At 42.1% G+C, this 24450-nt stretch overlaps 1 protein-coding gene across 7 annotated transcripts in view; it reads left to right on the top strand.

Annotated features, from left to right (window-relative positions):
* Window positions 1–1623: 1623 nt before the first annotated feature.
* gphnb (gephyrin b) overlaps window positions 1624–24450 on the top strand; it is a 95029-nt gene continuing 72202 nt past the window's right edge. For 2 of the 7 annotated variants that reach the window (XM_067572953.1, XM_067572950.1), the window contains exon 1: window positions 1630–1927. In XM_067572953.1, the coding sequence (XP_067429054.1) occupies window positions 1864–1927 (64 nt within the window). In that variant the 5' untranslated portion in view covers window positions 1630–1863. Of the gene's footprint in view, window positions 1928–24450 lie in introns of all 7 variants that reach the window. The other 5 variants (XM_067572949.1, XM_067572951.1, XM_067572952.1 and 2 more) reach the window with 5 other exon arrangements.

The following is a 24450-nucleotide window of genomic DNA, read 5'->3' as shown; positions in this document are numbered from 1 at the left end:
AATCTAAGAAGTACTCCATAGACGTTTCTACAAACATGGCAAGCCTGGGTTAACTTTTAAGAACACTAGTTAGGTAGACTATACCAATTTACTACTAATATTTTTATTTATCTAATTATTGACATTTGTGATTAAAAGAATATGCTTATTTGCTTTCTTGCAGAGAGTTAGATGAGAAGATTGATACTATTCTCATGTCTGCATTAAGTATGGCGCCGGAGTTTGGAGGCAATTAGAAGTGCTGAGTGGATGGAAAAACGGTTTTATAAATCAGGAAATAGTTACACCATATTCCTTTCCCTGAAACCACAAATTGTCATTTCAAATTTCAGTTGTGTAAGGTAAAAACAAAAGAGTTACAAGCTAGCTGTTTCCTCCTGCCATCCAGTCTTTATGCTAAGCTAGGTTAATTGTCACCTGGGCTCCAGCTCCATAGTTGACACACAAACATGAGATTGGTATTCATCTTCACATCTAACTCTCTCACAAATGAACAGGCGTAGCAAGTATTTCAACAAGCTCAGGTAGGATAGGTAGTGACTACCTAGTTTTTGTTTGCTAACCAGGCTAGAATATGCATGGCAGCTAATGAGTCAAAACTTTATGTTTCTCTGTATTCCTAAGATGCATCCATCATAAATATACAGTCTGGAATTTATAAAAAATGAACGATTGTCCAATTCCTGATGCTTCTGTGATGTGCATTAGAATAGCATGATATAGATAAGTTGCACAGAAGCTTGCCCTTGAGTCAAAATCCAACTCAGGTTAAGACATCAGATAAGCTTTGAAGGTCTATTTCATGTCCTTGGCAGACACACACCTCGTGTTACTAATTGTAACACAATAGAAGAGGGAATTGGCTACTAAATAAAGTGTGGAAATTGTGTCAGTTCCTTTGGTTGGGTCATTGGACACAGACATGGCAATGCTGTTGAAGCGAGCCAGTCAAGCTGGAAGAGTTGCCCCATTTCTTGCTACGGTTACTGTGCTCATGTATGTGTGTTAATGAATTATGTATATTGATAGATTCAGAAGCTGGAGGATGGGCTTCTTTTTTTTTTATTCCGTGAGAATAAACAAGAGAAATTATACACCATGGAAGCGTGCAGCCAGTCTATAAATAGCAGCGGTGCTTTTTTGCCCGGGGATGTAGTTGCATTTTTACAGGTCAGACTGTGATCTTCTCTTAAGCCTCTGCATTGAGACGTAGTCGACACATCTCTGGGGTGCTGTCGCTGGCTCTTAGAGAAGCCCCTTTAATCTTTAAAAGTAGGGGTGCAACTCACGGTGGAGAGATCGGCGGGTGGGGGAGGAGGGGTAGGGGGGCGTTTATGGGACCCCCAAGATGATGCTTTTCAGTGTTGATAAGCCTACTGTTTCATGTTAGGGGTCAGATGTGAGGCCTCTAAGCAGCAGGGATCTAAAAATTCTTCCATAAATGGCATCAAATGCATAACATGAGAGAACTGAGTGGCGTCTGCAGACGCACTGCTAGTCTGTCTCCCCTAAAAGCCTTCACTGGAAATCAATAGTGGTCTCCATAAGAATTAATCTGGGATCCACACTACTACCGTGGCAGGCGGCCAGCTGAGTGATGTGTGCGGTTGAAACGGCCCCCGCATCCTGCCCGCCTATCTGTAGGTGTCCGAATGATTGCTCGGCTTTCTACTCATCTCGTCTGGCAATTTTTTTTTTCGTCTTTTTTTTCTGCTGTATCCCAACCCTCCTCCATCTCTTCCTCCTCCTCTTCCTCCTCCTCCTCCTCTTCCTCCTCCTCCCCTCCCTCTCCCCACTAAGTTCGATGCGATCGGCTCTGGGCCCTGCCGTGAGTTCTCGGTGCGGGCGACAGCGCTGCTGAACATGGCGTCAGACGGGATGATTTTAACGAACCACGACCACCAAATCCGGGTCGGAGTCTTGACAGGTAAAAGCAGAAATGCCCATCGGCTCTTTCATATTTCGCTCATATTTCTATGAATTCATTTCCGCCGGCTGTCAGCCTGGATCTTCATACATGTCGGCTGGTTTTTGCGCGGCGGCGGCGGCGGCGGCTCTCGGTCTCTCGCTGGTATTTGCAGCCTCTTGAAGGCGACGTTGATTTAAAGCCTTGCATTTTCTCTCCCTCTCTCTCTTTTTTATGCATTAATGTACATGCTACATTACATCCAGTGCTTATGCGGTGGAAGGGCTAAATGTGGGTTCTGCATTGGTTTGTGTCCGCTCGTGTAGATTTCTTGTCGAGCCGTTTTCCCTGCTGAAGAAGAAGAGCTCAGTTTATGTGTATTGAATAATTCATGCCCCTATCTGCTTGTCAGAGCTGAAAATTAGGCTACAGCTGACCGTGTGTTGTGTCGCTGCTAAAGATGCTCAGGCTATAGATTGCATTATTGACACCCAGCTGACCACAGCGATTTTTTTTTTTTTTTTTTTTGAAGTGTTGCTCACGACAGTTGCTGAAGGTGGATGTGGATGTGGTGGTGGTGATGGTGATGATGATGAGCGCATCCTTGGCCCATTAAGAACAGTGGATAATCTGAGGAAAATTGGTGAAAAATGCGTGTAGACGTCGGATGATAGTCTGTGTGGTTTATTTTGTGAATGACAGTGCCGACCGAGGAGTTTACATGACACATGATAACGGCTCTGGCTCGGTTTGGTGGGGCTGAACACACGGGTAAAAAATCTTCCTGACATTCCTCTAAATGCAGCGCGATGACGGCGCGTCTCTCACTTACCAATGTTGGAAACGTTATGCGCTTGGATGCAATGTGCGGCTATGAGGCGACGGATGGTGTTAGATCTGGTCGCCGCCGGCCTGCATTTCTTTCCTTATGTGTGTGTGTGTGTGTGTGTGTGTGTGTGTGTGTGTGTGTGTGTAGTCTATTGCTTTGTCATGTTTCTGATCGCCAACCATCACGCGAGGCGATTCCAGCGGTTGTTGTCATGATCGGAAAGTAGATTAAACAGATTTTTTTTGGAGTGGAGGGAGGGTGGTGGTGGTGGTGGTGGTGGTGGTGGTGGGGTGGATGCATGATAAAGGCTGTCCAGAGGAATACCCTCCCTCCCTCCCTCCCTCTCCTCTCCCCCCTTCATTCTTTCTTTTCCTCTCTCTGTCCATCCTGTGTGAGGCTCGGTCGATCAATATATGAAAGCCGTGATCTCACACATACGGTATTCCTCCGTATGGAAATCCGGCACGGAGGAGGTGGTAGGCGATGTGTAGCGATGGAGGAATGACTGTGTAGACCCTCGCCTGAAATCTGCCAGGGAAACCCCCACCACCAACAACACCACAACCACCCGCCTCCTTCATCCTTTCCTTTCTTCCTTCCCTTCTTTCCTTCCTTCCTTCCTTCCTCCTCCTCTCTTCACGCTGGAGAGTGAGGCAGAGCGCTGTCCGTGGTGCTGAAATCCAGCGTCACTCACAAATCAGTGCGGTACTGACCTTACCACGGTAAATACTGCATCAGATAGATACACCCAGGGATGTAGAAGAGGATAAACCCATCTCATGTCGATTTAGACACCTTTTTCTATCTTGAATAGAGTTAAACTATATTTTTTAGAGCTGCCATAACTGTGTAATGTGTAATTTGTGAAAGAACTGATAAGGATTTGGTGTTTTAAGGGGAAGTCAGCATGCTTTCATGTTGTTTTTTCTTCACGTAGGTGGATGTTTGCCTTCTGTTGATCACCAACTGGAGGTCATAGCATACCTTAGCCTTTATTTTGAAACACTACATCAATGACCACGCCACATCAGAGGGGGTTAATTTCTCTATGTGTCATCAGTCACTTGAATCCCCAACTGTATCCCCAGCATAGTGACAGATTGCCAGTTTGATCTCGCTGTGCAGTGTTGACAATTCCCGCATACATATGCCGATGTTGAGACGCACAGAGACACAACCGACAGGCTTATTTGTCTTTTTGATGTATTTGTGTGTGTATATGGAGTAGGAGGGCTTGCACTGTCAGGGAAACAAAGCATCAAAGGAGTGAGGGGGAAAAAAACGGGGAGGAAACGGTGCACAGTGGCATTAAGTTGCCATGTTTTACCTGACCCTTAGCCTTTTAAGAATCTAATCATGGCAGGATTCCTTGTGGCTACAAAGACCGCTGTGTGGTTCCCTCATTGGGGGGGAATTTTTTGTGAGATGATGTATTTTGAGAGCACAGACTCCCCTGCTGTGCTGCCACGAGGAAGCGAAGCTCCAAATATTCAGGTTGACTGGATCTCTCCTATAACGCAAGAACCATCCACAGTGTTCATGCCGTTAGTCTGCTGTGGTATGGGGCCTGTGTGAGCAGAATGCTAATGGAGTCCGGAGCAGTGCTCAATCTTCCTTCCTGCGCGGGTCAAAGGTCAGCTGTCCACTCCTGCATTCAGTCACCAGGGAGGAGATGAGACCTTGGCTTACCCTCCTCCATCACTTAGCCCCCCATCCCTCTAGACAGGTGACAGAGCCCAGGGGACATCTCTGTTTAGACCCTGGACACACAGTGCAGTGCAGGGGAGGTGAGGTTGACGTGCCCAAGTGTGTGTGTGTGTGTGTGAAATAATGTATGTGTTTCGTGGAATGTTTGAATAAGAGGTTGGGTTTATTTGCGAGGAGAAGGAGGTAGGAAACTTGAAACAGGATAATTGGGGTGAACAGGCTGTCACTTGTCAAAGATGTCACACTGAAAATGTGAGCTTTGTTAGGAGTGGATGAAAGCTTCTCATGCTGTGCTCAGCCTATAGTGATGTGAGTGATTTGATTTTTTTTTTCTGTGACTACCTGTGTGTGTGTGTGTGTGTGTGTGTGTGTGTGTGTGTGTGTGTGTATTTTAATGCACGAGTGCCCAGTTTCTATCTATCATTCTTTGTTTTTTTTCCCCTTTCCTGTTTTGCATGAGTTTTAAATGTCCCGTGTCTCTCTCCCTGGGCCTGCCTCAGGGTCTGTGCACTCAGCTACACACTCACACACTTCTGCTAAATATGCGTGCCTTCCTTTCTTGATGCGTGTGTGTATTCGCGTATGCAGAGTGATACAGTCATAAATGAAGAGGTGGCCTCGAGTTTGTGACCATTACGAACACACCAAAGATAAATCATGTTTTCAGACATATTTATTTGCTTTCTTGTAGAGATGCTAGTTTTGCTAGCCTGGTTATGATGTATAGTATGAAATTATAAACATTTATATCGGCTTAAAAAGACATGTAAAGTGTTTCACGTATAAATTTGGACCTTTACTGCTTTACTGCTTTTCTAGGAAACCCTCCATCCACATGAGGACTAGATTGGGCTATACCACATGTTGGATCCACACCAGCTCTGAATGTGCACATGCATGTACTGTATATGTGAAACGTGTGTGTTGGTGTGTGTGTGCCCTTTGCATGTGCAGTATGTGCATATGCATGTGACTCTGCTCTACTCTTTGTCTTTGCACTAATACTGAGCTCTGGCTGGAAAACACAGCTTAGCAAATCCCCCCAGCCCCAAATATAGCTACTGTATGCATACCTCCCATGATCACACACACACACACGCAGAGAGAGAGAGAGAAAGAGAGAGAGAGAGAGAGAGACAGATGCTGGCCATGAGAGAGAGTGAACATTCAGTGGCTTTTAATCTGTATAAAGCCAGTGTGTATGTGTGGGACCATACGGTATTATACGACAGCGCTCCATGCATGTGCCATGAATGCTCTTGGATGTGTGGCTTGATTCACAGTCCATAGAAAGACCCATTGATGCTGGCTGCTGAGAGTGTGTGTGTGTGTGTGTGTGGGTTAACTCCAGCCCCATCCTCAAAGAGACATGGACATATACTCAGCACCGATATTCCAACGATGAGCCAGGGTAGGAAAGCTCCACTCTGCGACAGACAGCACACATTTTTTCCTTTCCTCTCTCACTCTGTGTCTCTATCTACCCCCCCACCCCCATCCACCCCCCACCCCCCCCTCACTCTCTGTGTCTCTCTCTTCTATTTTTTGTGCTCTTTTCTATCTCCCTCGGTTGTAACAACTGAGAGAGGCTCAGGGACGTGTGGGCGGCTCTCCAAACTTACATGTCTATCAGAAAGACATGAATCGACGGCAGGCAGGCTTCCCAAAACAACCACATTTAGATCGCTCTCTCAATCCCTCTGTTAAGTAGAACTAATTCTGTGACGCTCTACAGAATGGGTGGAAGCTTTCATTTTGTTGGGGTGGTGGTCGTTTCTTAGTCGAATGTGGTCTACATTTTATTGGTTTGTTAAAAAGATGAGGGGCTGTGCTTACAAAGCGGGCAGACAAAAGGTTTTGGGAAAGGGATGATTTGTCTGGTTTGAGACAACACATATGCTTTTCAACATGACACATGTTGAACGGCCCATAGTGAATACATGCTGAGCTGTAACACACAATGCAGACACAAACAAAGCGAATGTGTTGAAAATCATAGATCACTTCAGTGTACATCACATGTGTGTGTGTTTATTCCCCCTTTGCGTGTCTGCGTGTGTGAGTGCACATGAGTTTGCTTACATGTATGCGTGCCTGTTCGTGTGTACTTGTCTGGCTGCAGATGGGATAATAACTATTTAATCTGCTTTTCCACATAATTTAATATCTGGAGTTTGTCCCAAGCTCACCTTAACAGCTCAGGCGCTAAAGAGGCTCACTAGAGAAACAGGAGTCAAGTCAGCGAGAGGCGGCCTAGCATGCCAGAGCACCTTGACCAAAACTAGGTGACACTGTCATCTGTCACCGAATGGCATGGGTGGCTGCCAGGTTACGGAACAATCTGCTCTCAGCGTCTCTTTCTGAATGACTCAATCTACTTTCTGCAATGCAAGTCAAGTGTTTCACTGATACTCTACAGCGTTCCAACATCATCAGACTGATATTTAGTGTTGCAGAAGATATTTTGTCATTGTCGTGTAATCTGGTTTTTTGGTGTCCCCATTTTCCCCAATCTGCTTTGTCCAATTCTAGTCTCAGTGAAGAAATGACTACATTTCCCAGAATACCTTCACTAGCACTCAAAAAATTTTCTGAGTGTGTGTGTGACAGTTGATGGCAGAGCTAGAGCTATTTCATTCAAGAAAAAGTTGGTGTCATGTTGTCCCATGGCTGCATGTGGGGATAGTGTCAACAAGGGCTGGATGATAATTCAGTATTATTATTTACTAACTTTTAGCAAAATTATATTTTGATCATAAAGTTTTTGAAATTCTATTATCCTAAGTAATTGTTCAAAGCAAAACTTTATTAAGAACGAAGAAAACCAGTTGCTGAAGTTCTTGTTTTACATATGAGAAAAAAAGTTTGTCTTTTGTAACACACAGCAGTGGACTCACTTATTTGGACATCAAGTAGATTTTTCAATATGTTATTTTGTATATTTTTCCATGTTGTGATGTAGATTGATCTTTAAAAATATTCTTGTTAATAATATGATGTTGAACCACATACTGAACCATGCCATCCAGGCTGAGCATTCACATTATCCTCTTCTGGTTAGTTTCTCGCTGTGAAGTGAAAAGAAAAGTTGCATGTCAATCAGTCAATCAAACTTTATTTATGTAGAATCTTTCATACATGTCGAATGCGATCCAGAGTGCTTTACAAATGACTGTCAAACACATAGGGTGGTAAATATGGATTGGGAGACTAATACACACCGAGGTACAAGTAAAATACCAAAATAAAAACTAGGTGACTTGTAAAATGTGAATAAAATAAAAAAATAAAAGATAATAATAGATTAGGAAGAAAAAGCCATAGCCTGTAGACAGCTATGTGCAATTAGCAGTGATATTTGTCATTCTAAATTAAGAAAAAAACAAAGATACGTGAAAATCTGTCTGCACCCAAACTCAGTTGTTTGGGTGCAGACCGATTTTGAGTGCAGACAGACATTGGTAATTTCATTGGGCCAGTTGTCTACAGGGAATGACAAAAATACATCAGCAAACTACAAAGCTGTCCCTGAAATGAACATCAAATGGATGCTATTTTGACAAGTGTTTTACTCACTTAGTGACAAGATATAAAAAAGATGTAGAATGAAAGATCAGATAAGGACTTTCTTGTTAAAAGAAACTTCCCTCACCGTTAAAATTACCGGAGCTCAAATCAAGCTCTTGAAGACCGCTCAGCCCACCTGCGTATTTGTGAAGTCATCGCTAACTCCCTCATGACCACTGGTCTGTCTGTGTTCCCATTAGCATCACAACGTTATTATTCTTCCCCATTTTCCACTCTGTCGACGCCGAGACAGCCAAACGTAATATCCTGACATAGCTGACATTACGACTGGATAACAAAAACACAAAATAGATGTTAACATTCGGTTCACTGGTGATATGAAGATACGTGGTTTGAATGGGAATCAGTGAGCCCCAGGCGTGTGTCTACCCACTAGCATGATTTCATTCCTCCTTTTTCCTACTTTGACCCAACTCTCTGTGTCTGTCTATGGTTGAATCATCTCTAAGCTGCTACTGGGGTGTTCCCTTGCAATGATATGTGGGCATCTGTTCAACAGTATGCTAGTAGGAGAGGGATACACTTGGAACAGAAGAGCTAAACAGGGGGGAAAAAAAACAAATTGGACACTTGTTCCTGCTTCTGAATTTTCCATCCAATGCCCGTATTTTTAGATCATCTTTAAGCCAAATCTCAGTGGCTGTTTTGTGTTGTGTTTCCTGGTTATTGCCTGCATTAACCTTGACATTGGCTTCCAACAGGCTGCAAAATCAGAAATGTTAATAATATTGTAATCCTAAGGGCTATATAAACAAAATGGTAGCATTGTTGGAGAATAAGCAAGAAACTGGATTGTTTGTGTGCATTTATTTAGACGCTAGGAATATCTGTGCTCTTTGTTTGCATGTGGTCAGACAAGGATTATCCTTCGTATGGGTGGGGCTCATACTGTAGCAGTAGTTAAAACACAGACTGACCCTTCGTTCTCTTGCTCTCTCTCTCTCTCTCTCTGTGCATCACACACACACACACACACACACACAGCTGTCACAGTGGACAGCAGTAAGGCAGGCGGACCACATGACCAGAATAGACAATACGGGATCAGGGACACGAACACAGAATGAGAATTAAGTCTTCACTGCAAAGGAATTATTTTCAGTGCAGAGTAGTGGGGAGTGGTGTGTGTGTTATTGGGGGAGAAACGTATTCTCCTCCCCCTTTTGCACACACCCCTCGCTCTCCCTCTCTCTCTATTTCTCTCTCTGCTTTCATGGCCCATGGAAATAATCCTCCCTTACTGTAAATAGTCTTTAATTGGGACGTGAGTTAGAACAAGAGGCAGACGGTATTTGGCGGACAAGGAGAAGAGTCTCCTCCGCTCTCGTAGGCTCTTGTCAACTCTCCAGAGAAGAGCTCCATCGGGGCTGCCTGGAAAGCTATTCCCAGACTGGATGCGTAGGTGTAGGAGAGTTGGTCGGTTCCCACTCCCTCCTGGCCTAAAGCACTGTTACAGTCTGTCATTCAGTTGAGGTGATAATCACAGGAGGCTAGCATAGCCAAAAAAAAAAAAGAGGACAATTCCGCTCGATATTTTTGGTAGTAAGCAAAAAAGAGATGCTGGTGCTTTTTAGTGTCAGCACTTATCTTGTTTTGACAGGAAAACAGGCATGGGAAATGCAAAGCTTGAAGCTATTGTTTTCTATTTTTATATTGGTGAAAAATAGGAGAAACTATTCTGAAATGAGTAGTAACACCTTCCAGCAAGTGTTTGATGGGTGGTGAGGAAGCTATGTGCTACCACTTAGGTTTATATGATGTACAACATTCTGGGTCATAACAGGTCATCCCAAAAGCTAAGCGTATTTCCTCAAATAGTGGCCCGGGTCTTTATTTATCTCAACTGCAGAGGGTACCAGGCCATTATTAGAAACAGGCCTATATAAGAGAGGCCTTTATTTCCCTCTGTTTCATAAGAATATTTGCTCATATTTTAGTACAAAGGCTCCTTGTTTTCTGATCTGCTTCCGTTTGCTCTGTTTTTGTTACTGCATTCCTGGTAATCCACTTACTCCGAGATATGGAACAATAATTCTAGCACTTGAGTTCCATCCGGAATGTTTTGGCAGTGCACCACTTAGCTGTAGCATGCAAGTAGCATGCTACTGGATGTATGCTCACCGGCTTAGCCAAGTTACCCTGGTTACCCATGCTCATGTAGTGTTTCTGCTTTCATTATTATTAAGATATGTGCCATTATCGCCGTATTTAAACAATATCGCATCTCTTCCGTCCTGCTCCCCTCTCTGTGACGGTCGGCTAGAGGGCTACGCATGTACTCATAGAATTGGAGTTACATCCAGGTAACTACTATTTATGCTTAAAGGTGGGGTAGGCAGTTATCTGGTAAAGACACACAAAAAAAGAAAAAGATGCCAGAATGCAGCTCTCCCCCTTCCCCTCTCTGTCCTAAGCCTCTCCCACCAGATGAACATGGGAACATTCATACACAACAGTTATTGCACTCACTCACACACACTACTCCCTCTCAAGACACAACAACCTTTAGTAAACAGTAAACGGTAAACAGGGCCGCCTCTCAACTGTTTGAAGTCAGCCACAAAAATAATGAGTGTCCCATCTCCCTGCTTCAACTCGAGTGATATCGCATTTCGCTTCTGTTGTTGATAAGTAGAGCCCAATCGATATATCGATATATATTAATGTATATTTGATCGTCTCTCTTAATTCAAGTTTAATATATATGTACATATGTTTTTTGTAAAATATCATGTCTCCACTCCATATATTTGTCACAAGTGTTTGATAACCACATTTGAAGGATCATTGCAAATGATGTGTCAGATATAGCGATATCGGAATTTTTTTACTCTCTAATATTGGCATCGGTCAGGTCCTATTGATAAGATTATGCATTGTTCAGTTTCCCCCTCACTACAGGCAATAGTTCAATGATCACACGTTGCTTTTCATTCTGCTTTCTGTTGATGTCCCCGTCCTTTTTCTCTCTTCTTCTGCAATTCATGCAATCCCGTCACTTCCTATCCGTCGGTATCCCACTGCTTGTCTGGCCTCCAAATTTTCTGTTTTTCTGCCTTGTGGAAGACTCCAGTCATACACAATGAGTGCTTGGGCAGAGTGTACGCTGGTAGGCAGGTAGTTCCGTAGAGGGACAGTTAGCCAACATTTGGCCCAAATGAAATTATTGGATGGACTTATTACACACCTGCTCCAGCCACAGATACCGGATTTTTTTCTTTTTATTGTCAGAGCATTTGATTTAGTGATTGTTGTCGGGATGTATAGAGAATTTCAACAAATACAACAAAAAACGCTTCTAAAATACATAACCTGCCCTAGCTTTAACTGGCATGCACATTATATAACAGGCACCAGGAGTTTTACCACCCTTGATTTTTTCCCCGTCCTGTTTTTGGGGCCGACCTCTATTTGTTTGTGACGAACACACCCCCGGCCATTATCAGAGACCCAGCTTTTAATTGACTATCGTTTTTTATTTGAGGAAATACAGGAAGTCTGTTGTTATGGAACCATGGATTTAGTCTCTCTAAAACTGTTGCCAGTGAGGCTTGAGCAAGAGGAATCCTGCTGTATTTCCCCTATGCAAGTAAAGCTAATTGCAAAATCTTATATGAAGCTTTTAATGCATGTTTAGTTTAGGGAAATGTAGCATTGTCTAAGGGGTTTCCCACACGTGTTAATTTTTGTGATTATGTGCTGCTACTGTCCTTTTATTCTGTTAGAGTTCATGATTAGTATAGATATACTGTGTACTTACCACCTACGTTGGTTAGCATTAGTTGTTTGCTGTTTGAAATGATAATGTCATTTCTTGCTCACTCTTTGCAGAAACTGGTGATGTCATACCTTATTTATTCATGAGTTTTTGCATTTATCGATTATTTATCATGTCATATCATATACCCTTCAACTCAACAAATGTAATATTAGGTTTCTTAAGTTTAAGGGAAAGGGTTTGGGATAGTTACTAATAGTCTAAACCACCATCCAGTAACTACATTGATAAGAGAGGCAGTTAGTGCTTGTATATGTAGAATTTTTATGTAAATTAATTTTAGCATCTTATAAATTGATGTCTGCCACAGTGTCTGTTTTGTTTTTTTTCTACCACTGGGGAGGCACCAAAATCATACATTCTCTAATTCTACATATAGCAGCTTTAAATGCACTAACTCAAAAATGAAACCACATGTTGCTGCCAGGTGAGCTGCTTAGAACCAGCAAGAACTGTGAGTGGTCTGCTTTGGCTGTGTTGTGACTTTCTACATGTTTTCGTTGCTAGCTTCATAAAAATTGTGAATTCATCTTTTGCTTTTCAGTAATGTTGGACACATTGGCATTTTGTGATCTCCCAAGTACAAACCTTCACCATTTTTACTGTTATTTAATACAAAATAAATGTACAATGTATACAATGTAAATTATTTGGATGTATAATGAATGCACAATGCACAACACTTCCATTTAGTGTTATGGCTGTGCTTCAACAGTTAAAGTTAAACCCTGCACTGAACAAGAAATCACTTTCTTCCATAGCAACACCTGGACGGAGAGGTATAATTTGGCCATTAAGGAGAGATGAGAGAAGTGGGGTGGATTTTTTTGTCATGCATTAAAAAAAAATCTCTACAGCAGCTTTAACACAGATTTTCAGTGTATAACTTCTCTCTGATGTCAAAATGTTTGCTGGGTGCTTTTACTAAATGATTGCAGCCACCGTTATTTTCATTTCCACTAAATGGATACATATAAGTACAGTGGATATTGTGTACCTGGTGCAATTGAGTGGGTTCAAAACATCCAGCAACCTTTAGTTTTTTTTCCTGTTGTTTTTTTTTTTTTACACTACTCTGGAGCGACAATGATTGGGTCCCCCCTCCTTCTCTTGGGTCGGTCCCTCGCGATAACCTGTGCGAGGAGAGAAGCCGCTGAGTGATGGCGATAGAGATCGAGATAAAAGATACAGCGGTGGGTTTTAACTGATGAGTCACTCTCCTGGTCTGCTGCCGCTGGATCCTGTGTCCTGGCTTGAGGTGTTAATTAGGGCTGGAGGGACGGAGGGAGCAAAGGGTGAAGGAAGGACGAGGGAGGGGGAAGAAAAAGAGAGAAAAGGGGGAGAGAAAAAAGTCATTGATTCATCAGTGTGCTGCCATGCCGCCTCACGTCTTTATCAGTCCTCATCTAATAGGTGTCTGAAATATATACCTCTCTCATGTTTCACTCAGGAGAGGAGGTCAGCTCGCCTGTATCTGGCATCTATCACAGGATGACTGGGTGCTGATGTCACAGGGAGCTCCTCGTTGAGAGTAGGGGCTACGCTAACAATGCTAACAGTCTCAGCAGTGCAGTGTTACCTTTTTTTAAGCATATCAAACCATTATGAAGGTGAATACAGACTAATTTGTAAGCTGAAACATAACAGAAATTGGAATAATTAAAAATGTACACATTTGAATTGCTTTGGTTGGTTGGTTGGTTATGCTGTAATCTCAGTGTATTACCATTTTCTTGACTTGCTTGTCTCCTTTTACTGAAATGTCACACCTGGTGACTGTTACCGTGGAGATAAAACATTTCAGTTGAATTGACTTTGAAGCATAAATCTGTTTTTCTTAGATAGAAACAGACAATTTTTTCCCCTAATGTGATAAAACAATTTCTTTAGCCTCAGGTCTCCTTTACCACCTGGCACTACTGTAACTATATATGTAGCCTAGATTTACTTTCAGTTTACACTGACATCTGAGATTCAAATTTATTTGACATAATGATGAGAAAAATTTGTCTTATAAATGTACTCTGCTGGACACATCATTTCTGTAAAATACTGACATCCTGACAGAAAAACATCTTGCTTATTCCCGGTCCATGTGTTCATTACTGTCGTCCACCTGTTAGATTAATGCGTGCTTCCTGGTTAGATCCACACATACACACAAAATGTTTTATCTTTCATCATACTTACTTCATTAGAGATTTCGTCAAATTTATTCTGTTGTTAAAGTACTTCCAGGCAATGGTTTGATCATCAGATCTTCAGTGGCTCTTGGGATTGGATTTTTTTTCCTCTTTTTTGTCTGATCACTCACATGTAAACGTCAGTTGAAAAAAAAAAAAAAAGGCCAATAAATTCCCAGAGGAGTCTGAAGTCAATGTGTTGTTTGGTTCACAGGAAACTTCAAAACACACACAGCAAAATTTAATGCCAAGTGATTGTCAAGACAAATCCACTTAAATTAAAGGGGCAGTCCACTAATGTGTGAATGTAGTAGTCATGCTGAGTACTACTCATCTGTGGCTCTGACAGTGAAGTCTGAGAAAATTATTTATACAGCATCACTTGAGAAATCTGGATTTGGAGATAAAACTTGTGAAGATTTACTCGAGCTTGAAGGAAGATTTTTTTTTTGAAATTTTAGCTAAATGCATCAACAAGTCAACCTATTGTTGCAAACATGTAATGTAACTGACCATAAAATTTTGAACAGAATGACGTTTTAATGGATGCAGCATGCTTTTAAAACAATTTGAAACATACAAATAACTTACTGGTTAAAGAAAATGTGGATAAACAAGATGCTGAAGGCCCAAGAGCCACATAGCAACAGTTTCCTCCCTTCCTGGACCATCAGCAGTGACATGAATCAGGAGCTGATGAGAGGGGGACTGTGAGGAGTCCTACCTCTTAGATCTTCCATGTAGTGCAGCAGCTATTAAATCTTCTCTTCAAGAAGAGACAGGGAACTTCATTTATGTCAACATCACTCAGGTTTTCAGTATTTTGACATTTTGTTACATTTTGACAGAAGAAACAGAGCGAGTAAAGGTTGAAGTTATGACAAATAAATGAGTTATGCAATTTTTTTTTTCCAAAAAGGTGTGCATGATTGCAAAATACAGCCCCTTTAATTTTCATTCACACATGCGAATAACAGCGAATAGAAAAGCTTAAGGTGAGGAAGCATCAGTCTGATCAGCCATTCATAAGAACAAAGACGTGTCTGTAGCATGAAGATGGAAAAGCACCGCTGAGAAGAGGTGTAGCGCCGTGTGACTTCTGGCTGTCACCCTTGGCAACGGCCCTTCTGCTCCTTCTTGACACACTGCCAGGGTGTCCATTGGCTTGTCACTTGTTCAAACCCCCCCTCCCCTCCTCCCTCTCTTCCTCCATCCCTCCTTCCCGAGGCCACGAGCCCAGCCATGTCGAGGTGCGACGAGTTGATTGATGTGTGTGACACATGCTTCCGGGAACCACCGTCGTCTGAATTGGGGAGAAGTGTTTCTATTTTTGGACCAGTGAATGCAAAGGTTGCACACTGAGCAGAGAGGGAGGAAGAAAAAAGTGTCCAAAATCAACTGTGTTTGATGGTGCTCATTTAAAATGGCTTTTCCCTGCAGTGTTTACAGTTGCTATGGAACGAGCGCAGCCATTGCATTCATAATTGACAGTAATTATATCAGTCATTGGCTTGCTCACACATTTATATTTACATCAATTTCACTAATCAATTCCATATCAATGATAATTGAAATCGAGTTTGATGAGTGTTACAAGACTTGCGACTTCAGAGATAAATATAACGCGCTCGCTCTCCCTTTCCCACTCTTATATCACATTTTATCTTATACCATCTCCCTTTTTCTCGCCCGCTATTTCTGTCCATGTCTCCTCAACTCTCTGTCTCTCTTTCTCTGTCCACCTTTCTCGCTTCTTTACCTTTACTGTCTGTCTGCGCTCAACTCACTCCATTTCCCCAGCAAAGCGAGGGAGCGAGCAGTATGAAGGGAGCATGTACAGTACGTGTGAATAATGGAGGAGGCCACCTTCTCCCTAACGAGGTGTGTTTGATGGCCAACCTCGACCCAGAGCGTATGTGTGTGTGTGCGTGTGTGTGTGTGTATGGTCAAGGTGTTCTCCCATTCTCCTCTTCCATTATTCAGCATCATGCCTTTCCCGTTTTTACCACGAAACCCTTTCAGATCATGGCACCTGGGAATCAAATGTTAATAGACACCCGCCCACACGCTCACACACACACACACACACATCAGAGCCACAAATGTTCAAGACATACATGCAAGAACCAGTTTGATTGACATGACAAGACATTGTTTGACAGCTTTGTTGCCCTTTTGCATCATTTATGGTCTTACAACAGGCATGACTGGTGGTTTTCCAATCTCAGCACATGACTGTATACATTTGAAAGAGTGAGTCAGGGAGTTTCTCACTCAATTTCCTCTGTTCTGCTTCATTGCCCCACCTGTTCTTTTTTTTTATTCCTTCCTCTCTCATTGTGGCAGGAGATTTATGGAGAGAAATAAGTCTCAATACTAGTGACCCACTTGGAAATTCCACACAAATGCGCTGAAAAGCCATGTGTCCGAGTTAGCCACCAGTACTTAAACGCAACATAGATTTGTGGATGAAAAGACTCCAAACAAGAGCTGAAAGGATTAATCCATTCACAGAGAATGAATCAGAAACTATTTTGATAATCAATTAATAGTCATTTTGGACTAGTGGTCAGACAAAACAAGAATTTGAAGATGTTATTGACAAAATCATTAACTGATTATTTGAGAAAATAATTGACAGGCTAAACAATAATGAAAATAATTATTTGCAGCGCGAGTTAAACCTCCACATCCCAATGTCACAAAGTAAATGCAAAAAAACCTGCATAAAACAACACATTTTTTTAGCATTTAAAAAGAAAATGTTAGATTAATGAATTCCACACTGGAAAGATACATACTGTACGTAACATTTATTCAAGCCAGTTGGTATTTGTTTGTGGATTAGAAAACTGACACAATTAGCTGATTAATTGATTTGTCGACTGACAGAAAATGAACTGGCAGCTATTTGATAGTTGATTAAAAGTTTCAGTAATTTTTTACAGAATGTTCTTGTTCCAGCTGCTCTTTTGTGAGGGTTTGCTATTTTTCTTTGTTATATATGATAGTTAACTGAATGTTTTCGAGTCTTGGACGGTTGGTCAGACAATAACAGCTATCCAAAGATGTCACCTTGGGCTCTAGCAAATCATAACATGCATATTTTTTGACATTTTATAGATAAAACATTAGAAAATAATCAGCGGTAAGCCATGATGAAAGTAATCACTACTTGCCGCCCTAGTAGATGGGAAGACAGTTTTTTTTTTTTGGTTGAGTTTTATATATTACATACATTAGTAAATCTTGAGTCTCTAGTAAAACTTATTTATCTCCATATATATCTACCTAATGATTAAAGGCCACAGGTTTGATTTGAACATAGCATCACAGTCAAAACAATTCCAGAAAAAGTCCCTGAATGCTTTGACTCCTCCAGGGGCTTCCCTCTCGGTTGCCCCTGCACTGACATGTACATGTATGGATGTCTCAGCGGGATAAGTGATGAGATGTGTGAAATATGGCAATCGGAGCACTCTATTAGGCAGTTTCCCCGGGCAGCTTCACACAGTGAGGCTGGTGGAGAGAGAGAGAGAGAGACGTCATAGAGGCTGTGCTGGTGTGGTGGTGGGCTTGAGTCTGATGTGTTGAGGGGTTTGGGGTTTTACATAGCTGAGCCTGAGCTAAACACCCACCACCGCAGAAGAAGAAGAAGAAGAGCAGGAACTCCTCCTTGTATCAGCCTCAGCTAGCATTAGCCTTGAGAAGAAGGACAAGTTTCCAAATGTCTGTCTCTTTGTGTGTGTGTATGTCTGTACGTGTGTGAGCTCTGACAGTGGGAAGCTGCAATGTAATTGCTGACTCTGTCCAGAGGATTGAATGTAATGAAGGTAGCTGCTTACAGGCTGCTTCATTAGTACAGCCGGGCCCGGGGCACTCCCTATGTGTGTGTGCTGTGTGTGTGTGCTGTGTGTGTGTGTGTGTGTGTGTGTGTGCGTGTGTGTGTGGGCATGTAAAACTCTGCATCCTGGGAAATAAGGGGAGTCGAATGGTTCATGCACACACATAAGCACACGAATACACACATGTATTACACCCACCCACTCACACATTAACAAACACATCAACAAGCATTGGCAATGTGTGGAACGCGCTGATTGTAACTTTAATCCATAGGAGTTCATTTCCTCTGTGTGTTTGGGACTTTCAACTTCACTTCAGAAAATATTACTGTGGTACAACATAGTAATATGCTTCCTGCAAAAGGCTACAATGCATGTTTGCGTCATTTTAGTAGATCCCGCTGGATGTATTGAGGTGTATGAAATGTAGAGCTTTCACTAAAAATGATTTTTGTTGTTCTGTTGATTATTTTTCAAACGAATCAATGAAATGTTTGGTCTATTAAATGTCAGAATACAATGGAAATACCCTTCACAGTTTTCCAGAGCCTACGATAACCTAAGAATAATCCTCAGATAGCAACAGCTCAAAACTAAAATATGTTGAATTTACAGGGATATAAAATAAATAAAAGCAGCCAATTGCACACTTGTAAGAAGCTGTAACTAACAGATGATTTGCATTTTTGCAGCAAAAATAGCCTAAATGGGGAAAAAAAAGTTGTTGATTCATTTTGTGTGGATCAACCAATCAACAATTTGCTAAATCGATTTATCTGTTCCAGCAGTAGAGGGATGTACACACTTTTCTTTCGCTAGACTTCTCAAGACCCTGATATATTCCAAAACAGACAGCCGTTCTGTTTATACTGCATCAGGTGTCTGTATAGGCGGATGCATTCATATGTGCAATCAGACCCTCATGGACGTGGACAGATGACAGAATTTGTCATGCGTAACCTTGCGGACACTCGGGGCTATGTGGATTTGTCGAGTATAATTTTAGCTTTAATGTAATGGAGCGCGGTGTCAGTTCGGGCAGAACTCTGAAGTCGAGCTTGCATTAGCTGATTGGCCTCAGCTGCTTGATTCATGCTTAACAATCATTGACTCATTCATCAGCTGTTTGGCGACCAGCTGATTGGTAACGTCCAATCATATTCATAAGAAACCTCTGCCAACTCGTTTTGTTGCCATCACCGTCCTAACCTCTAAGTTTTTGTCATTTTAACAAAGTTTTAATTTTCACGTACATTTTCATAAAGTGAGGTTAAGTTCTCCCAGCACAATCTTTGTTGCTTTTTTGAGTCCTTGAAAGCTCAAAGAGTAGACCCTTTTCTGTCAAATCATTTGTCATAAATGGTCAGTTCCTTGATGGAAGTGTCTCTGGTGTAACTGTATATGACAGGATCATACTTGGGACAAAGGACACTGAGGCAATCAACTCTTTTGACATAGGAAATATATTCATTTTTGACAGAAAACTGCTCTTTCTGCTTGATGGAGGTGTTGTTGGTGATGTAATTGTTGATCTTCAAGAAACAGAAGCTGCAGTCAGACGTACCCTTAGCTTAATACTGCTCAGTGCACCGCTGCATAGTTTTGGGTGCTGCAGAGTTCCGCTTTTCTTTGTTTCACTGATTTCACGATGATTGTCGGCACAATGTGCTAAAGCCGCAGCTGTGCTGATCGGGCTTTTGTTTTGCCTTTTCAGAAGCATGGCTGGCATGAAATGGGATTTGTGGACAGTGAGCGGGGGCTGGTCATGGGGAGGGCAGCCGGTGGACCAGACGATGATGAGGCTGCCATCTTCGCCACATGGGGACCCTGTGGAGATGCAGTTTAGATTAACTTTCCACTTAGTGAACAATGTGTCACTTACAATATGGTCATGTCTCCCGGCCCAGAAATCGACTTGACAGCTGCACCTCTTGATACTTGTTTGTCCCAATCAGGGTTAGGGTTGTGGATGTGCATTTACCTCACCCATCAAACGATTCCCCCGGTCAGCATGAGTGTGACCCTCGGCTTTGATCAAAAACCTGCCATTGATTCTGGATGGCCATCTGCCAATCTAACCTTGACCCCTTAGACTGACTGCAGCCACACTATAACCATTGACCTCTGCCTATCCCTCCCTCTGCCTCTGATCTTCCCTCCCCTTTTGCCTTTGAGTGAGAGATCACGGAGGAGCAGGGAGAACATTAAGCTTCCTCTATGAAGATCAATCAATACCTGATCTGATTAGGCCTCAGCACATACGTTTCACTACAAACCCTAAAAGCCAACAGATAAAGAGCCCCATCGCTAATGTTAGCCAATAGCTATCCATTTCAGCCCCAACCTGTCTATCTTTAGTCATATTGAGTGAAGTGAAATAAATGAGCTGAGTTTCCCTTGTGGATTCACACAGCTCATCCAAGGATGCAAACTGGAATGTGCAACTAAGCCGTGGTTGCACTGGTGCAGCCCTGGGTTTTCCTGCATCAGCAGCTTTGAAGGATGAAGGAGTAGGAGGAGGAGGAGGAGGTAGAAGGAAGAGGAGGGGGAGAGACGACGGGATGTGGAGGCAGAAGGGGGAGTGGAGGGAAGCTTCTAACGGGAGGTATCAGAAATGTGCTGCTATATTGATGCCACTGTAAGCACATTTCTATTGAAATCAATAGAGCTGCTCTCGAGCTCATTTTGGCTTCTAACAAGAGAATGGTACCTGGCTCACTAATGGAGCAGCCATAGATAACACACACACAGACAGAGCTAAGTTGGAAATTAAAGGAAAGACTATGCCAGTTAGGTGTGAATTCATTTATTTTTATCTGCCTATCATGATATTAGCCATGTTGTCTTTTACGTTATCTTTCTTGGCTGCAGAATTCTATAAACTGGTGAGGATTAAAGGATCAGTGTACCCATATTACAAAAAACATACAGTATCGTTAAAAAGTTTGAACACACCTTCCCATCCCAATGAAAGAGAAAGTATGTCCAAACTTTTGACTGTATTTCAAAAGTTTGGACTGTATTTCACTCACCTCTGGTGGTATCTACAAGCCATGCAGCCAGTTCAGATGCAGATGCATGCAGATAGTTTAATTTGCCCAGGTTTGGAGATATTTGTCTTTGATATTTCTCCCCCTAGACGAATACCAATGGAGGTAAATGGAATTTCGTTTGGGGTGCTCACAGTATGGAAAATAACATTCAATAGTAACATCTTTCATTTTACATTGGAACTACTCTCTACCAAAGAAATACAGCCTATTGAAAGCATGTTCTGTGGATTGTAACTAGGACACTTTTTCTTAGGGTTGGGCTCCAATAGCCAGTTTCATTTTGGGGCCTGTTCCCAGTTGGGAAAGTACCCAATTTTGGATTCCCCTCCCTCTTTTTTATGAGCAAAGAAATAGCTGGTGTTGACCACCGCTTTCGTTGGTTAAAATGATCAACATCACCACTGGTACATTAAAGCAGCTGTACCTACTTTACATTAGTTCTGCAATGGCTAGAAAGTTTTGGCTATTCTTTGATATTGTGCTCTCTACAAGCCAGTAGTACTGTCTGTACTCAAAAAATGTTGTAGCTGATTGTGTCACATTAAATACAGAAAAAAACTTTATGCATTATTATATCATTATTTAAAAAAACAAAATTCCATTAACCTCCACTCTATTAGTGTTGAACTGGAAAAATGAAACCCAAACTTTTTCACTTTTGCAATGTGCGTGAACTGATCCTCCTTCTTACATCGTATATCTGTACCCAGGTGGCTCACATGCATCCATAGTAAAATCACTGTAGCATCATCATAACCTATTTGCTGCCCTTGTAAACAGTTTCACAGTTTCTCAGTATCACCACCTCGTACCTAATGTGTACTATTAGTCAAATGCTACTTCTGCTGTATGTTTTTCCATCTTGCACTCACAGATACTCCAAATGGCATCTACCGTGGCTTTTTTAGTAAACTGCACCAGATGAATGGCTGCACTCATCCATTGCATATACCAGTGCATGCACTTATGTGATCAGTGATCATGTGATCAACACACAGTGCATATTTGTGCTTGTGCGTATGTGTATGTGTGTAAACAGCTGTTGGAAATGCCACGGAGAGCTGCCTTGCCGTGGGCCCTCTGCCATCAAAATGTCATGCTACATGGGGAAAAAGCTGTGATACCTCATCCACCCACAGCCACACACCCGCCCAACGTTTACATACAACATGCACACACATACATACAGTACTCCTGCCTGGCTGTATGATAATGCCACGCGGAGCCACAGACACATTCATCACGTCTGTTGTCATTAGAAACAAGCCTCATTATACTCAGAGCCAGTGATTTATGATTAATATTCGCAAGGGGTGTGGCAGATCATCAAGCCCCTCCAATCCATTGATTTCATTGAACAAGAACAACACAGAAGGGGAAGAAGATGGGGGCTGTTGAAGGGAAAGTGTGGGTGGGTGGGGGTGATGTTAAAGCTGCAGGGGCATTCCGGTCATGGCGTGGGAAATGAGATGAAGGAGAAGGAAAGTAGAAAGAGGGGTGCAGGGTGCCATATTCAAGGTCCCTGTATTCCCTCACGCTGTAAATTGTCTCTGGAACTTTTCTCCGTGGCTTCATTAGTAAGTGTCTTTTCAATATTTATGGCCGTGTTAATAAAACATCAATACGAGAAGCCTTTGTGGAGAGCTGCAGGCAGTAGGGTGCTGCAGTCTCGGGCTTTTCACTGATATTTGGATGATAAAGAGAGGTTCAGGTGAGTGCTATGCAGAGTGTGAGAAAGTGACTGAGAGTGGGCTGACTGGGGTAGATCACTTAAAAGCAGTCGGTGTTGTTTTTGGACGTGAAAACAATAGTTATACTACTAAAAATTTCTGCCTCATGCTTTGATTATTAGTGATTGCTTGTTGATTGGGAAAGGTGTGTTTTGTGATGGTTGCGTGTGTATGTATTATTAGTTTCTGTACCAGGGTGCTGACTAAGTATGTCGGTATTGGGGTTCAGCCTCTCTCATGTTTTATTTATTCCAGCCAGTGGAGATTGACAGTGGGAGCAGGACTCTGGAGCTGGGGTGAAAACTCAGGGTCAGCACAATCTTTCTCCCTCTTTCAATGACTTACGACACATAGGACTGCAAGTACTGATTATTGTCATCATCAATTAATCTATCAATAACTTTTTTATTAATTGATATGTAATTTGGTGAATAATGTGTCACAACATAGTGAAAAATTCCTGTCACCAGTTCCCAGAGCCTAAGGCGACATTTTTAAATGTCTTGCTTTGCATCAGGCCAAAACCCAAAGATAGTTAATTTATAATGATGTAAAACAGAGAAACGTGAAACAGACCCTTTGTCATTACAACCACTCAGATGACCTTGAACAAGGCCCTTAAGCCCAAACTTCTCTAGCGGAGCTTCTCAGTGGCCAAAAGAATAGACTGTTGTTGTACTGGACAGTTTTCGGGCAATTGTGCTTATTAAATGACTAACATGATTCACCAGCTGTCAAGATCATTGTCAATCAGTTTTCTGTTGATTGACTAATTGACTAATCAATTAATTCACATTTTAGCATTAGTCACTCACACACACACACACACACACACATTTTGATGTATGCACATTTCCCAAATATGCATACAAAGACATATTAAAGCTTGTGAGTCTCAGAGCCCATATCCACCTGGTGTTAACATGTGATCTGTATCTGGATATCTTATCTGGGTAAGGGAAAACAGATGTTAATACAGTAAGTGCAGACAGAGTGCATTGCAATTATAATGTAATGTAATGTAACTGGATCAGCAAAGCCACATCTGGAGGTGGTCAGCCAGGCATAAACACAATCTGTACAGTGTGGTTGCATTCTTGATAAAACAACTCTGCCCAGCAAGTTAAAAGGTCACCTAACTCCACCGCTTCCTGCTGTCTCACTCTGCCCAGAAAACAGCCACAGCACAGATTATTTTTTCAGCTCATACAACATCATTGCTTGACATTGCCTTTACATGATAAGTCTGCCTCTGCCCACCTATTAGCATATTTAGATCCAATCGCAATGTGAGCAGAATGGAGATAATGAGAACACTTATTAATAGCAGGTGTAAATGAAGGCTCATGATCAGATATCATTATAGATAACATATCCAAATAAAGATCGCATGTTAAAACCAGGTGTAAAAGGTTCTGTCATACATTTTGCACAACTATCTGTGACCCTTCACACATTGCTTTCAAATTATGAATTTCCCTCCAACTCTTACCCATGTGGGTGTCTGCACTGTTAACAGACAGATCATTTTGTGATTGTTGAGAAGCTGAAACCATTGCTAGCAAAGCACTTACATGGTTCAATATATCTGTGGCAAAAGAGAGGGAGGGATGCAGTGCTCGGCTGAACTCTCTCTGGCCTGCATGTTTGCTCGCACCCTTCCCTATTTCCGTCATTTTCCCTCCCCTTTCTTTCACTTATTCTTCCTTTCTTTTACTCTCGTTTGCCTGCTCCCCTCCTATGTGTTTTTATTCATTACCCTGCACCCCTCTCTTCTCCCCATCTTCCTATTTTCCCTCTATTTTACTACTCTCCTTCCTACCCTCCTCTC

The sequence above is a fragment of the Thunnus thynnus genome, chromosome 18, assembly GCF_963924715.1.
Source record: "Thunnus thynnus chromosome 18, fThuThy2.1, whole genome shotgun sequence".
Taxonomy (NCBI): Eukaryota; Metazoa; Chordata; class Actinopteri; order Scombriformes; family Scombridae; genus Thunnus; species Thunnus thynnus.
The sequence above is the reverse complement of the archived record's forward strand: the minus strand, read 5'-3'. Positions and strand labels throughout refer to the sequence as shown.